This window comes from Thermobia domestica, chromosome 3 (genome assembly GCF_964235325.1).
Source record: "Thermobia domestica chromosome 3, izTheDome1.hap1.1, whole genome shotgun sequence".
In the NCBI taxonomy this organism is placed as follows: Eukaryota; Metazoa; Arthropoda; class Insecta; order Zygentoma; family Lepismatidae; genus Thermobia; species Thermobia domestica.
In genome coordinates this window covers 126,521,113-126,537,928 of record NC_137456.1, presented here as the reverse complement: position 1 = coordinate 126,537,928, position 16,816 = coordinate 126,521,113, and the positions used below count along the sequence as shown (strand labels likewise).

At 32.8% G+C, this 16,816-nt stretch overlaps 1 protein-coding gene across 5 annotated transcripts in view; it reads right to left on the bottom strand.

The window, feature by feature from the left end:
* Positions 1-16,816, bottom strand: part of Mob2 (MOB kinase activator 2) — a 521,602-nt gene that overhangs the window by 29,022 nt on the left and 475,764 nt on the right. Inside the window, exon 1 of one of the 5 annotated variants that reach the window (XM_081751642.1) lies at positions 3,295-3,779. The exons of the other annotated variants lie outside the window; for them this stretch is intronic. Coding sequence (XP_081607768.1) covers positions 3,295-3,404 — 110 coding nt within the window. The 5' untranslated portion in view covers positions 3,405-3,779. Of the gene's footprint in view, positions 1-3,294; positions 3,780-16,816 lie in introns of those variants that run through there. 5 annotated transcript variants of the gene reach the window in all.

Genomic DNA, 16,816 nt, shown 5'->3' with positions numbered 1-16,816 from the left:
CACTTTCTCAAAGTTGTACGGAAAAATAACAATAAAGTATATTTTACACAGCTTTTTAAATGTCGAAGAAAATAAAAAGGGGAGGAGATGGTTTCATTCTGAATGACGGCAGTACTTTTTTAATAATTTATTATTGATTAGCAGTACTTGCTAAAAGCTGACTTGTTAAATGGAAAAGGTGTAAAAAAGAAAGATTAACATATCCACGTTTGTTTCTTATTTCCCCATTTAATCGATATTCTCTCATATTTGTTTCGTAATCTTCGAGACATTGTTGCATCTAGGTTACCAGACGTATTCTTTTATCCGGATATGTCCTCTTTTCGGGTTCTGAAAACCGTCCGTTTTTTTTTTTTTTTTTTTTTTTTTTATGGGAAGATTTCCTCTTTTTGGAGGGCTACTGACAACGATATTAAAGACTTTACCCAAGCAAGCAAATATAGTACATCCATCAGTAAGTATGAAGAAAAGGAACGTAATATTCCCGTAATTCAAAGAGTATTGCAAAAGTTAAGTTGTATAACTGCCATTCCACGTACATACGAGCCTAACGGCAGATTTTTTTAAAAATATATTTTGTTCATTATTTATATAAAAATGACCAGAAAGGTTCAAAATTTACTATGCAGATCGATTTCTTGTTTAAAAGTTTTAGTTTTTCTCTTTTTAAGCGATTGAAGTTCCATGTTGCACGAAGCCAGTCGAAGGGATAATTTATTAGCTATTTTGGGCACCCCTGATTATCACGTGATAAGCATTTCATTCAGTTGCACTGTGCTGTAGAGAAGCATGTACACTTTGGGAACTGAAGCTCAGGAGCTTTAAAGCTATAACTATATTAAGTAATCTACTATTTGATTACTTTTGGTACAATGTGATGTAACGCCCGTTACAATTCAGATATGTTTTTTTCTATACAATTTGTACTAAAAGTCAGAAGTAGTCTATCTTTTGCAAAAGTTAAATTGAGCACATGGGCAATAGCACAGGAAAGTGAATATCATTATATTTCTAATTTAATAGGTAAAAACTGCGTAACGGGTGTTACATGTGAATTGTTAGCTTGGTTTTAGAGCTACTATATTTTGTGCACTTAGGCTAGCTCTAAGGTTCTAAATAGGGAATTTGAAGTTAGTAAAGTTACAGAGGGCCCCATTCTGAAGACATGAATTATGGTAAGGGTGACAGGTGTGCGAATTAAGGGACATTGTACCGGAGGTGATGAAGTGCACTCCAGAGAATATAACATCTAGGAGACATCATGCGATGGGGGACTCCCTCTTATCCCCTCGTTAAGTCGCACACTCAACGTAGTGATTAAATAGCATAAAAGCGCCGTATTTCAATTGAGTACTCATTACATACCGTAAGCCTATTTCATCAGAAGCCCAATACGCTGCTATTGGAAGTCTTCGTTTAGCAAATCATTAGAGGCTGCAGTGCGACAGACTTTATAAACTGATAGTATTTTTCTGGTGCAAATGTGTGTGCAATTTAATACTAGTACAGCTAATTGACTAAACAGGATCAGCCCTCATTAGTTCAGTATCATGCAGATGGTAGGCATCCTATCTATTACAATTGCAAAACGCCACATTTCGGTATGGATGCATCGAACAGCACATAATTTAATTTAGATGGCATATGTAGCAGAGTAGTTTACATGTGGCTCAGTTCCAGGCGAAATTACATATGTTGCACTTTTCAGGAAAACATAGTAAAATTAGAAACTCCAAAGACAGAATGCTCAATATATCAGTTCCATTCCAATTAGAGCATTTATTTTGTTGTCCGTTTCAATTGATTAAAGAAGAGCACTATTTTCTTATTGAAGATACAATAATCAGAAAATATAAGTGATGGAAAAAATACTTCTGACATTTCCGAAACAGAAGAAAATGACACAATAGCAAACATTTCAAGAAGTACATCTGAAACGGTTACCATCAAGAAACTAGAAAAATGACGTGTACACAGACTCCGAAGATAAAATACACCCTACGAATGAAGCTGTGATCAGCCCTTTGCGAAAAGATGATGTTTTTGTTGGAATATTTGTCTTGGTGACAATGAAAGATGAAACAAGTAACAAAGACTATCGTCAAGTTGGAATCTGTTAAGGACTTAAGGACGAAAATAGTGATATTAGAGTTATGTTCTTAAAATCTTGTGGCGAAAAGGAATTCGAACTACGCGGAAGTTTGGAAAGTATAATTCATATTCATGACGAGATTGGTAAACTGCTAACTCCAATTATGAAAATTAAAGAATAATGTAAAGTTGTGTATCAGTTTAGTTCCAGAGTTAATGTTACTGAAACATAAAAAGAATTGACTTTTGTTGAAGATCAGTGTATGAACAGCCTACAAGTTTAATACTGAATCTTTCTACATTTTTCTTATATATATTTTTATTATTTTGTGTTTTTATTTCCTACACTGTACTACATGTGTAACTTTTTATCTATTAACATTGTAATACTTTTATTTACATATATGCTTATTAAAAGTGAAGTTCATTCGCACTGTGTAACACCCGTTACAGCATTGAACAGTTTTTAAAATAAAAGCTATTATAGGCTACTTATGAAATTTCTGTTTGCAATATTAACAGCATCATACTTTCAGAAAAGTGCACACATAATTGAAAACAAATTTTGATCTGGACATTAGCAGAGTTTGGCTTAATTTTGCATGCATCTGAAAGTGCATGTCCAATTGCTGTAACGCCCGTTACGCCACATTTTTCACTATCACTGAGTTCTGGTATCATGTATATGTAACGAATTTAGTGTTTACTAAAATATACAGACAAACGGTAATGTTTCAAGGCAGTTTGATATATCTTGACCCAATAAGTACTTTACTATAACAATTTCTATTCGTCCAAATGTAACACCCGTTACAATGGAATGGCCGATAAACTATATTTTCTCACTATGTCATTAAAGGATTTGTCGAGGAGTATAAAGTTCTTTGTAGTATCTAAGAATGTCTTTGTTTCTGAATTTTATCATATGGTAGTTCTAGTTGGAACCAAAATAATGGAGCATATTCTATCTTATTGAGCGACATTAGAAGACGTTGTGACTTCTAACTGAAGAGAGGCCCACACCTAATGGTAATGAGCTGTAACGCTAAAACTGAGACGTACTCCAATCTCAAATATCAATTACACATTATACCACATTTAATTTCCACAAACAAGTTTAATTTCCATAAGCTCACTTTACCAGACAGTATTATTCGTCGATAATTTTTAAACACAAAACATTAGAAACAAAAATAACAATACCTGGAACAAACTGATGTAAGTGCATAGTCTATGTGGAGAACAAAACCACTCAGTAGATCACTAACTTTATCTGGTACATTGATCACCGTCAATTTAAGCTTTTCCCACATACTATTCTATCGAAACACATACCCACTACACATATTGGTATTTTCCTCACCACACACACGCATCTTCACTAGTATCACGTGTATCGTTCACTAATAAAATGTATGTGTATCAAAAAACTTGCAACATCGCCTGTTTGATAAGAAGGCTATCTTCCTCTGAAGCTCTTGAGAAAGATCTCTGCGCGCGGCGAAGTTTTTGATTTCTTTGACTTTTTCACCCACTAACCGACTACGTTGTTTAACACAGAACAACACCATGTGAGCTCTCGTAGAATAACATTGCCATCAAATTTGCCCTCAGGGTTCACGGAACGTTCAAGGTATATGACGTCACGGAACAACTGCTGCTACAGAACACAACGTGAATATCTTGTAATGCGTGCGCAGCTGTGAAGCGAGAAATAGAACGTACGGTATACTCTGACTGACCGGACTACTAAGTACCATTAACAATCCATAAGCACAGCAAATATTGTAGTCGAAGCACATGGACACATCCTCTTCTGCATGTTGTCCTTCAAATAAATAGGTTTGTCTTTTGGAACAGGAAGCCTTGCTATATTGGCAGCATTCTTTTGATGGAATATATGGTATTTCATGGTGAAAGGACACTGCAAGATACCTTTTTCTTTCTTCTAAGAATCTACACATGCAATGAGTAGTGTTAACTTAGGGTGACCAGACATACTCTTTTTAAGAGTATTATACTCTTTTCGAGGTTCATATACTCTATACTCTTTTTTCTTCCCAAAAATATCGAATTATACTCTTTTGTGGTATTTTCAATTTCATTTAACGTTTAATGCATTTTCCCATTGAAAATCGCATTTGTTTTCCTGTAAAAACTTGGACGTTGACAGCACTTGAATGTAAAAGCATGTCTTCTAAAAATTCATAGCATATCAAATGAAATCTCGGAAACTGTGTCGAACGTATTAATGGGTACATTACGTCAGTTTTGTTTGGAAAATAAGGTCATCGGTCTTCTAGCTGATAATGCACCAGTAAATTTTGGAAGCATAAAAAATAAAACAGGAAATGTGCATAGCGAACTAGAGTGCAGGTTGAAGAAAAATGTTTTGCCTGTCGGATGTGGGGCTCACATTCTTCACAATGGAATTTCTGTGGCGTGTTCGAGACTAATACCGATCGATATTGAGAATTTGGTTTTTAAAATATAGTACCATTTCAGTATTTTTACTGTAGGGACAAAAATTTGAAAAACTTTTGTGAGTCATTGGCTGTCATTATGAGGGTATTTTGTATCGCTCAAAGACGAGATTCTTGTCTCTGCTGCCGTGTGCAGAAAAAAGATGTACGTCAGTATGAACCACTTACAGGGTACTTTTTGAGCGATTAAAATGTTCCAATAGTCAATTTCTTTCGAGACGAAACAAGTGAGTTGTGGTTGTATTTCCTGCATACTCAGCTGATCTTGTTCACTGAAACAATTACAAAAATTGAGAGGGAGGATATAACAGCGACTGAAGTTCCTGATGAATATTTTGAACTTCTGAGGAAATACAAAGATAGAATTGAACAAAACTTTTATCCGTTTTCTGCTAGAAATTTACTTACGAAACTTGTAAAAGAAGGTAATATAAAAGAGGAATATGCCTACTCAGTGTCAAGAAGGTTTAAGTTTGAAGTGATAACATACTTAGAGACGTGGTCACAACGTTTCTTCGGAGAAGTAAACAAGATGAAACATTTACTACTTGACACATCAGTTACCTATGAAGAATTTCAGGAGTCGTTTGCATATTTCTATGAGCAGGCAAAACATGTAGACAGTTCGTTGGAATTCAATGATGATATTTTTGACAGTTACTGTGCAATATCCAGATGTGTTAAAGAACACCTTGAACAATGGGGAGAGAAAAGAGAGACAATGATGGGCAAATGGAAAATAGTGTACAAAGATTTAGTGCGGGCTGGGTCAAATTTAAAAGTGATTGTGCCACTCGTGCAATTCTTGTTTACTTTACCGGGCACTAATGTTGATTGTGAGAAGCTCTTCAGTGTTATTAACACTTACTGGAGCGAGGAGAAAAGTCAACTCACAGTGTTGACACTGGAACAAGTGATGAAAGTGAAGTTCAATGTAAGCATGACCTGTGAAGAGTTCAGACTGGCAATAAAGTATGACATTAACTTACTTAAGAAAGCAAGATCGTCGCAGAAGTATGAATGATGGCGAGTAAAACTGTTTTAAGTATTTGACTCATTTGCATGCGCATTGGATAAAACACTGTAATTCACCTTGTCTTCATACTTAGTCAATTTTTTTTTTGATATACTCTTTTGGATTTAAAAAAATCTGGTCACCCTAGTTAACTACAATACAAACGATCAGCAGTAAAATGGTAACGGAAAAATGGCATTATGATATTACGGAGTGTAAAGATAAATTATGCAGGTGGTCCGTTGGAACAAAGGAATATATAACTACCTTGATGCCCTGAGAGAAAAAAAAAAATCTTGTTGAGTGCTTTCCCTATGACCGTAATTCTTCGTCGTAATAAAAATTTCTTACCTTATAATAAAGTGCTTAACAACTGTCGCATTGGAAACGAAATAACGGGAGCTGCACTTTGTGTAACTATGGGAATTATATTAACTTCCTCTCTTGTAGATTATTGTTATTGAACTTCATACACCACACACAATTCTATATATATTTATATTGAGATTCACGGTAACTTCTGTTTTCAGACCCGTATTAGAAGACCAATCAAAATGCATCATCTACCAATATGACCAGAAGCTTTCGAATAAGTAACAACTGCATATCTTTTCAGGTACATTGGTGACTGACTAATACACAAAAGATTTATAATAAGTATACTGATGAATGATGTGCATTACTTGTACGAGCATACATAGAATTAGGATGTATATATCTTGCTTATTTTACTTAAGTGTTGAACTTCTATTACTTGACTAGTTTAATGAAGGAAATTACTGAATAATGATTTAGATATGTAGCTGTCAATGCTACAGTTAAGAAACTTCCTTGAACTGTTATTGCTTTCTTCTTGGACATGAACTGATTCCATTGAATCTGATTTTCTAACAAGACATTTCCAATTGAAGTGATAGCAACTTAGATATTCCATGAAAAAGTGACCTCAAGAACCGAACCCTGCTATTCCACTTGCTGAGTGCTCAACAATAAGGTCCTGACAATAAGGCGGCGCCACAGTGGAAGCAGTGGGTGCAGCTGCACCCACATTAACTTCGATTTTCAGATTTCCTACAATAATCCTTTCTATTTTGTATATTTCTTGTTTCCTATTTTTGGATATATTTGAGTGACTTCTTAAGTCTCTCATAACTTACTTGCTATCATACTGTGTTTTTCTACTTTTTTTTTTTTTTTTTGAGTAAAACTTAGGGATTATTTTTGAGATCTTAAGGCTCAATACTGCAGAGCATTCTGGCAACAATGTTAGGATGTGATATCCCATCCTAGCCTGCAACCACATTACCAAAACCGCCGCCTATGCCTGGCAACAAATATACAACTGTTTTGTTTTGGTTACCATTCAATATGGCCGTTATCATTTGACAAGAATAACACAGGTTTATTTCTTCTCACACCAGCAACAAAGTTCTCTCTTTATTAAATGTAAACACACTACTGCATGCATATTAGTAATGTACGCTAAAATAAATAATGCTAATTTGGATTTCGGATTATTTTTTTTCACTGCAGTTGCAAATTTTTAATTGTTCACTTATCTTTCCCAAACCTTCAAAACAATCCTATTCTATCTTTGTGATTAAGCTTTACAATTTTCAATCGAAATTAATTTGCTCACATACAAACGATAAAGTGGAGCAAAGTGTATAACGAAGATATAGTTGAATTTAGAACTCTCTCCATGCTTGTTAGGAAAGATAGACTAGCGAAAGTTTATTTGTTTGAAAATTCTTATTTCTACTCTTTAATACTTTATTGAATTTTAGCGTACTTACAAAGTATGAGAGAAATAATAGTATTATGTGGTAACTATATTTTAATAATATCAATTTTATTATTATTATGGGATAACAATTTAGGTGTTTTGTCTATTGTATTAATATTCAAGATACAACTTTAAAGGAAACCTCATTATGGACAAATGAAATACCTAAGTTCGATTCCAGTAACATGTTCAAATTCCACCCAAAATCGTAGGCGAAATTCTCATATTTCCAGTGCTGAAAGAGGATGTTCAATTCAATCAAATTAATAGACATACACACAAGTATTTGTAATAAATTTACATACTGAATAAAATAATGTAAGTGAATAATACAAAGAGAATTTATGGTCTTACAGCAAAACACTTAATGCTGTTCTACGAAATTAATTTCATTCCTTTCACACTGTAGTAGTAACCTAAACAGAATCTAAGGATATTATTATGATACTACGCTTTCTTTTATGTCATTTCATAAAACTTAAGAATGAATTTGTACCCAAGTACCGTGTAAGAAAAAAATAAATGAAGAAAAATGAACTGTACGTGCATGCAAATATAGATTGCAAAATTTCATTCATACACTGGCATATTAACAAGTGGAAGATATCATTTATAATTATACCATTACGTTTTTATTTTTATATGACTGTTTATCCGATTTAAAGGTTGAGTTCATGTACAGCCTCATTCCTAAACGGTCATATGTACTATATTTTGCATAAGCGTACTTGAACTACAAAACACACAAATAACTTTTACGTAACGTACATGATATGTAAATTCAATTATAAGGAATAAGGTGAAAAATGATTAAAATAAACTCCTGGCATTATTAACATTTCCGAGCAAAGAAATGTATGGACGATTAACTATTGTTTAGTGCATTGTCTTAGTTTTAATTTATAAATAGTTATAACGAAGTGATAAATGAAACCGTTAGGTCATTATGCTTTTGCAGGAAAGCAATTTGTGGATGTAGGCTCTTCATTCTTATCATTATCATGTAGCTTCTGAATGACAGGAACTTGTTTAAAAAATGATAGAAAAAGTAATTTAATTTTATGATGTTTATGATATAATCTTTAACTTTCCGTATTGTTGTCGTTATACATACTTGACAGTGATGTTCCCAAAAAGCTGGACACTAATCGGATTAAAATAAATACCTAGGTAATAAACACTTAATAAATCTCTATGTTTGAAATTTCAATATACAAGAAATATTTCCCGTCCCAAATCTTTATTCGAAGCATACGTATCAAAACGTTCTATATCTAGCTTCTTGATAACGTAAAAAGTCAAAATGCCTTTATTTGACCGATTTGTAAGAAATATTTAACCGGTTTGTGCAAGTAAAAAAATTATGTAATGCAGCCATAGTTACTCAGTTCTTGTACACATAGTATCCAAAATCCTGATTCTCAATACATTTTTCTGTTCTTATTTTCCAGTTTTCCATACATCATACAGCAAGTTTCTCTCAAATTTGGGACAATTTTTATTAGAATGTTTTACGAGAAATTCTCTTCTTATCTCCTTCGAAAGCAAATTAACTACTTATTTATATTTTGAGCACATTAGTATGTAGTATACTTATCCTTTTAATAGTATTATCTTATATAATTAATATATAATTATATATTTGGTCCGCTAAAAGAACATTTTATGATAAATCAATATAAGCTATTAGAACTTCGACAATTTTAAATTTATTTCATTGTACATACTATGTATAATCTATTATTTGTTTAGTCTATATGAGTTTGAGATTCTCCACTACTTTGATATGCAACTCGCTTTAATTTTTTTCAGCAATGTTCAATCTAAGAGGACGACATTAGCAGACCTTGAGGACCACTGTTTGAGAAATGCTGGACTACAGAACTAAAGAGGAAAGAAACTGCCTTCTCTATACCTGCTGTCATAATCAGATAAAATAAAGCAAGCTTGTTTTTTACTCATTTTTTCTTTATATTTTTAGACACACACACTACTACTACTATATTAATATGCTTAAGTATGGGATGTCTCATACAACAATTCAATTTCTTCGTATGTTTGTCAACAGATATCAGGCAAAAGAATTTAAGAGAAAGAAAAATAACATTTTCATTTGTATTTAGTGTCCCATATCCCTTTATTGATTTAAAAAGCACTATAACTTGTAGTTTGAAAATTGCGTTCTATAGTTCGAAAGTCTACCGCAGTTTTAGTGTAAAATTGAACACTTTTTTTTTTTTTTTTAATAATGAGCTGAACATAGATGTATATTTGTTAATAAGACTGAATCACTCGAAAATCTTGATTTTTTTATCTGCTTTCACTTTACGAATATCACGTGAGTCAGGAAAAAAGGAATACGTTATCAAAAATAAATGTATAGCACTTCCGTTTATCTTGAGTTTTTTATTTATCTTCAACTATTGGCTTTTACTCACTTATTAATATTTTTTAACCAACATACTGGATGGATTTTCTGAAGTTTGTTTGATTTACTTTTATTTCAGTACTTTAGTGCTTTTATCATACGATATCAATATTATGAAATTCCATACTTACGTAAAGACTAAATGCTTTTGAACAATTAGTAAGCAAGTTCTTATTTGACATTCACACGCCACTCAGCATTTATATTTCACAACTTATGACAACTCAATTCATCTAACTGCTTTTTCCCAATATTCATTTCATTCCTGTTTTCCATGATCTTTAACGCCATTCATTTCTTTCCAACAGATAAAACGGGAATAAGATCTATGATATTTTATACTGCAGAAATAAAGAGTAAATAAGAGAGGTGTAAACTACGAATAACATATTTTATAATTGTACGATCCTACAATGAGATATTTTTAACGCTAGCATGAAGAACCTGTAAATGTTTACGGTATTCTTTTTCTATGAAAAACGTAATGAGCATGGGACATACAAGCAAATCGAATGAAAGAAGCTGATTTGCAATTTTCTGTCACATACCAGACAAGTTCTATCTAGTAAAGGGAAGAACTACCTTCGGAAAACAATACTTTCGATTCGCTGATCTGTACATTGACAGTTTTAGAAATCCCTCTATTATCGGTCGACAAGTTAATAAACTACCTCCAACAGCGAAGGCGCAAGCGTCAATAGGCGTGCCCTGATCCTTGAAAACTTCTTTTAATTTGCCCAACATAATACACAGGGTAATAAATTTTTCTGCTGACGTTAAGTATTTTGTTTTGGGGAAGTCTCCGAACTTACTGCACTGTGTATGAGTAGAGTTATCATCCTAAGGAATTTGTTGCGCGTTTAACAGAGTTTGGAGTTGCTTTTTAACAAAATTAACAAACATGTTTGTTTCTAACATCTAGATTAGCATCTGAGAGTTAGGTAACTTTTTCAGTAGTTATATATTAAAATGTCTGAAAGGACATGCATAGAACAAAATACTTTTAAAAATAAAAGTAACATTATAAATATCGATAAGACAATTACTTATTCTGAAGCATATCCTGAAAATATGGAAACGTTTCTTCCATGTTTCTCGATTTTCAACTTTCTCTATCAACTCCCAATATTTTCTTCTATTTTTCAAGTCATCAATCAGATGTGTTGTTCTTTTCCCTACTCCTCGCTTTCCTTCTATGTCGCTATGAAAAAGACAATTTCTTCGCAAGATGTATCCAATCCAATTGGCCTTTCTACGAAGATGGCGGCTAGAAGCATCATCTTCTCTCCTATCCGTTTTAAAACTTCTTCGTCTTTGTCTATATGGGTTATATGAAGAAAAGTCTAAATTTTGTTTTAAAAAGAAACCCGAGGTTGCTACTCATCCTGGTTCTCGATTTATAGGTTTATAACTACTGTATTATGCTCGGCAAATCTGTTGCACGTTGTCGCTTTGAGAAGTGTGTAATCTCCAAATGGAGTCACAAAATAAATAAAGTAACTTTAACTATTCTTAAAAATTGGCATAATAAATCACAGTTATATGAAAAATAAAATATTACATACTGTACACTCAAAAGCGTCAGCCGCTGAGAATTATTAAGCCCACAATTCTTATTTCAAAACTAAGAAAACAAACGCCTTGAAACTGCAAAATTTGGCCATTTATATTATTATTATTATTATTATTATCGAGTTGTTAAACAAGTATTATTTTATTAAAAACATAAGAATCGCATTTTAATAGCGCTGTTTCTTTTAGTTCACATTTGAAGTAGCAATATTGGGCTTATTTCATCCTCATCATCCCATTTCATTTAGCAGGATGACTGGAATACAATAAAATTACAACTTTTCTTTAATAAATGTTAAATAGACTAGTAATACTGTACTATGTTTTCGCAGTTAATAATAGTGGAAGTAATATCCATTGATTCGCATTTTTGCTACCAAGCTACGAGTGATTTTGCACCGTATTTTTGCTACCAAGCTAAGAGTGATTTTGCGAAGTGGAGTAACATCTCTCCAAATTGCGTTTCTTTAGAAGAGCAACACAAGAGTTGCATAACAAACATTCATTTATCCTTTGACATAATAAAGGAAAAACAGTGTTTCCTTATTTCATGCCAATGTTATATTTTCGTTATATTCAAATAATTTTACCTAAATTGTAAGTCACTTTTTAAAAAAGGCGATTGATGTATAACATTTCTGTTTAGATAATACCACTTTTTCTAAGAAGTTTTGCGATCTTCCAGATACTCAGCAATGATCCACTGTTTGGCCAAAGCTGACCTAGACTATTTTATGCTGCGCACTTATCTCAGTAATACGTGCATTATCAAAACTGCGCTCATTCCGGGAAAAAAAAAATGGATATCTAATTTCTGAGGAGATACATCGGTAAGTCACGTGCCCCCCTTTTTTTTAAACAAAACTCGCTGAATCATACAACTTGTGATTACTAACTACAGGATGACGGTAAAACAGTACTGTGTAAAGAAAAATCCATAATCTGGACGAGCAAAATCTACATCGTTGGATGAAGGAAACATTATCGAAGCCTTGGAAATCGTCATTGAAAAAGACTATACGAATACTGTGTAGAGAAGATATCCATTATTTAAAATATAATTGTACATAACTAAGTTGCATGATCAGACATTTGCCAAATTTTCATCTTAACTAAGAACTTAATAAAAATATATAATATTCAATAATTTTTTAATATTTTTTTAAAGTTAATATATGTCAGAACCACAAACAGTTTCATTAGTGTTGAAGAACATGCCTTCATATCAGTTATACGCAATAATAATAATGTCAAAAGAAATAAAGAAAGAAAAAGGGGACGATTATTCTGAATATTTACATTTATATATATATTAATGAAGGCAAACACGGGAGCACCATGAGGAACGAATAAGAAGTGTCGTTAGAGTAAAATGACTCTAAGCATTCTCATCTAAATGCAATATTATACAGTATTACCTACTAACGAGGTTCACTGCATTGTGTCACCAACACGGTTTAGTCCAGTCTATTGCACATTTAGGACACGGACAGGCAACCCGCATTAAAGATTTCAGTAAACAACGCTCTTATATGTATGTTCAACGCTCTTCATGCAGAAAAAATGTGTACAATAACAAAATATATGAATTAAAAAAAAAAAAATCCAATTTAGACTTCCTTCATGTGATGACTCATTACTTAATATCAACTTTTAAAAAGCTGTTCTTATCAGCAAACACAAGCCGGTTTCAACAAAAACTACTAAAAAACGGAAATTTATTTCCTTTCAAAGAAAAATAGGAATCATATACATGAGCCTGCTGAAGTTGGATAAGCAGTACATAGAACTGTTCTTCAAATTAAAAATAAACCAATGACCTGTACGGCAGTGATACATTGTAAATATCATATGCAAAAATAATACTTTAGTCAAGCAAGTAATTTTTATTTAATCTCTCATAATTATAAGAAGAGGTTTTGTTTTTTTTTCTGCAAAATTGCAAAGCCGAAGAACCATTAAATACAGCATTGCTCAGGCAATCAGTATGTACTATTGAGCACACATTTAGGGAGGAAAAACTTACGAAACTTGAGCATCAGGTTAACACTACTTTAAAAAAAGAGCTACAGGATACTTTTAAAATAAGTATTTTTTTAAATGTTTATTTTATATTCACTTCTCCCCAGTGTTCGAAGTGGAAAAAAAGCAGACGCGGATGTTTTGGTATGATTTTGACTCAACATAGCGGCTATTTAAATATTGTCTTGATCACTGAAAAACCAGAGATGTTATGTCCTTATTACTGAAAAACCAGAGGCGGAATGGCATACCACCGCATACTGTCTTACTTCGACCACTGCTTCTCCCTCTTACGAAGAGAAATACTTCATCACTTTATACTTACGTACTGATGCAGTTCAGATAGTCAAAACAAAACACACAGGAAAGAACTTCTGCTAATTGCCGATACTTTATTACATTTATTTAATAAGTGAAAAAATGAAGGAAGACTCGAAGGCATTTGAAGTTTTTATTTTTATTTTTTTTTTCTATTTTCTTAATTTCATTTTCTATACATTTGTATCCAGGATATACGCAAAGAGAAAAGCAACGTACAATTATATTAAACACTTCCTCCCAATTTTGTGGTGCAGAGGAAGGAATGTGTGGTAGGTATTTTTCTTCTTGAAAGTAAATTTACAAGAGTGTGACACGCAATTTTGAGAGGAAATACATAATTCCGCAAGTCAGGAAATGTTTAGATTGAGGCTTTTTTCCCCCTTTTTTTTTTTAAAAAAAAGAAGGTAAAGCCGTCCATGAAAGACACGGAAAGTAACAATATACCTTCCATATTCAACCTTTCAAAAAAAAAAAAAAATCCAGAATTTACTATTTAACTTACACACACACACACACACAAAGATTTACTACGTAAAACTCATATAATTTCTTACAGTTATTGTTACATTCAATGTTGAAATCGTATAATGAACTCTCAGTTAGTGCTGTTAAAATTATTCAAATAAATTTTCTTCTGTTATTCGAAGAATCTGTTATTCTAATATTGAATTATTCGATTTAACAGCACTTTTCTCAACTGATCCACTGAATACTAAATGACCTAGGATCATCTTGAAAACAGTAAAATGGTACTAATTATATATAACAATGACACTCTCTCAGTCACTAATTTCCGAAATCTTATAATACTTGTTTGAGCATTTATAGATCGAACGTGATTGGGAACAGAATTCACATTCAGGGTGTTCTAACATCTTTAAACACAGGATTCTCTCGGTTTTCTTCGGAAAATTTCTTTTCACTTACTACAATCCAAAATCGTGTCAATTTTTTCCTTTCCGTCAGGTTCATCCAGTCTCTTTCAAAAATGTTTATTTTACGAAGCCTGGGTTCGGTAAGGTTCTATTTATTTATTTATTTATTTTTATGTTGAAATTATTTACATCCCATGTTATTTTTAAGAATGAAAGGATTAAGAACTAGTCATATTTTAAACTGCACATTAGTCTCCTTCAACCATTACATGATAAGATAATAAATTGAAGCTTTCGATACGTTAACAAAACCTTCGGAGACTTTTTATCTTGGAATACTTTTTTTTTCTTTCTTTCTTCTGTCCAAACTGGAACAAACAAACCTCGAAAGAGAATTTGTGACACTGTTGGCCCAGGTAAAAGAACTGTCATTTGTCAGAATTCAATTGTTGTCACCCGTATTTGGCAACGTGAGTGTGGAAACAATAGGAAGAAGAACGAAGAAAAATCAATTCTAGGAGAGCGTTACACAACAAATCTCTGTAGTTTCCCTTCAACCTTCGCTCCGCTTTCTTTCTTTTCTAATATCTTCCTTTCCCTCCATCTACTGTGTCAACTCCATCTTCTTCCTGTACTTCGACCTCCACGACTGTTATTCATTTATCTCCTACTTCCTTTGGCTGTTACTACTCTTCGTATAATGACACATTTGTTCAAGCTAAAAATACTATTTCGCATAATTAAAGCCAAGGTTTCCTAAGACTTTATGGATCCCACCAAGGTTTCAAGACGCAAATATTGTTCAGAAGCAGTATACAAGAATCTTTATTGATGCAGTCAAGAGCAATGAAATGGAATTAAGTTAAGTTTCTAGTGTTACGTATCACACTTATATCCTTTAGGCTAAAGCAGACGGATGATTAATGAAAATGAAAGATATTATGAAATAATAGGTGGATTAACCTGAGAAAATCTATGTCCACACAAGTACACACGACCTGGGATCGAACCAGACTTTTGTACAAGAAGCAAGCGCTCTACCACTGAACGACTTGGTAAGGACAAAGAAATATTATCTAGGTTGAGTATTATTCAAATATCGAAAAAGAAATATGTGAACTCCATGATTTTATTCACTTTATACAGTTCTAGATGCATCTATGTAAACATTTTACATATAAACTATTAACAATGAAACGAGGGAAAAAACAAACAAACCGGCCAAAGTTTATATTTAAAGATATCATCCCAGCATTCGTCTTTTTTAAAACCAATGAAGATTACTGGCAAAACCTTAGCCAAAATACTAAACCATGACTTTCAATTAACATTTTATTTTATATAAGAACAAACAAACAAACAAACAAACAAACAGACAGACAGACACACACACACACACACACACACACACACACACACACACACACACACACACACACACACACATATATATATATATATATATATATATATATATATATATATATATATATATATATATATATATATATATATATATATATATATATATATATTTGCGCTAGGACTGTTTCAACATTCAGTTTCTTTCTGATTCTGAGACAGCTGTGCTTAAAGAATTTAGTTATGTGGTTTGATTGATGACTCAAGTTTGACAAGTATAATAAAAACAAATCACTAGTAAAATACGAGGTATCTCATAAGTTTGGAATCATGTGTGAATGACCGGTTTCTTCCCCTCTTCCTTCTTTGCAGCTATTTCCGCAGTTTAAGTGATCTTAAAGAAATACGTAGATAATTCAAAACCGTACTTACTAGTTATACTGTCACCACGGGTGGAAATGGGATTCCAAAACTAAGGAACGGTCATTAATCGGGCTATGTCAGGAGAGTAAACATCATAAAACAGAAAACAATAACTTTCCCCCATCACTGGATTGCGCTCAGTGAGCTATGCCTCCCTGTAATGCTGGGTTTGCGGGGATATCCGCTACTGTTATGGTAAGTGCAAATTACAGGACGTAGGGGACTGACTAAAGTGTCTAGAACAAATTGCAAACAAACAAAAGATCACCTTTCACTCCACAATGTCTGAATCATTTACAATGTGACTCTAGAAAAAAAAAATATGTCAACCCCTATGTAGAGGATTACTTAAGTCATAGTTTCAAATTTAATAAAAGGAGAACAAAATCAAAAGATTGAGTTAATAGTTGCACTTACGAGGGAACCTATCCAAGTGCA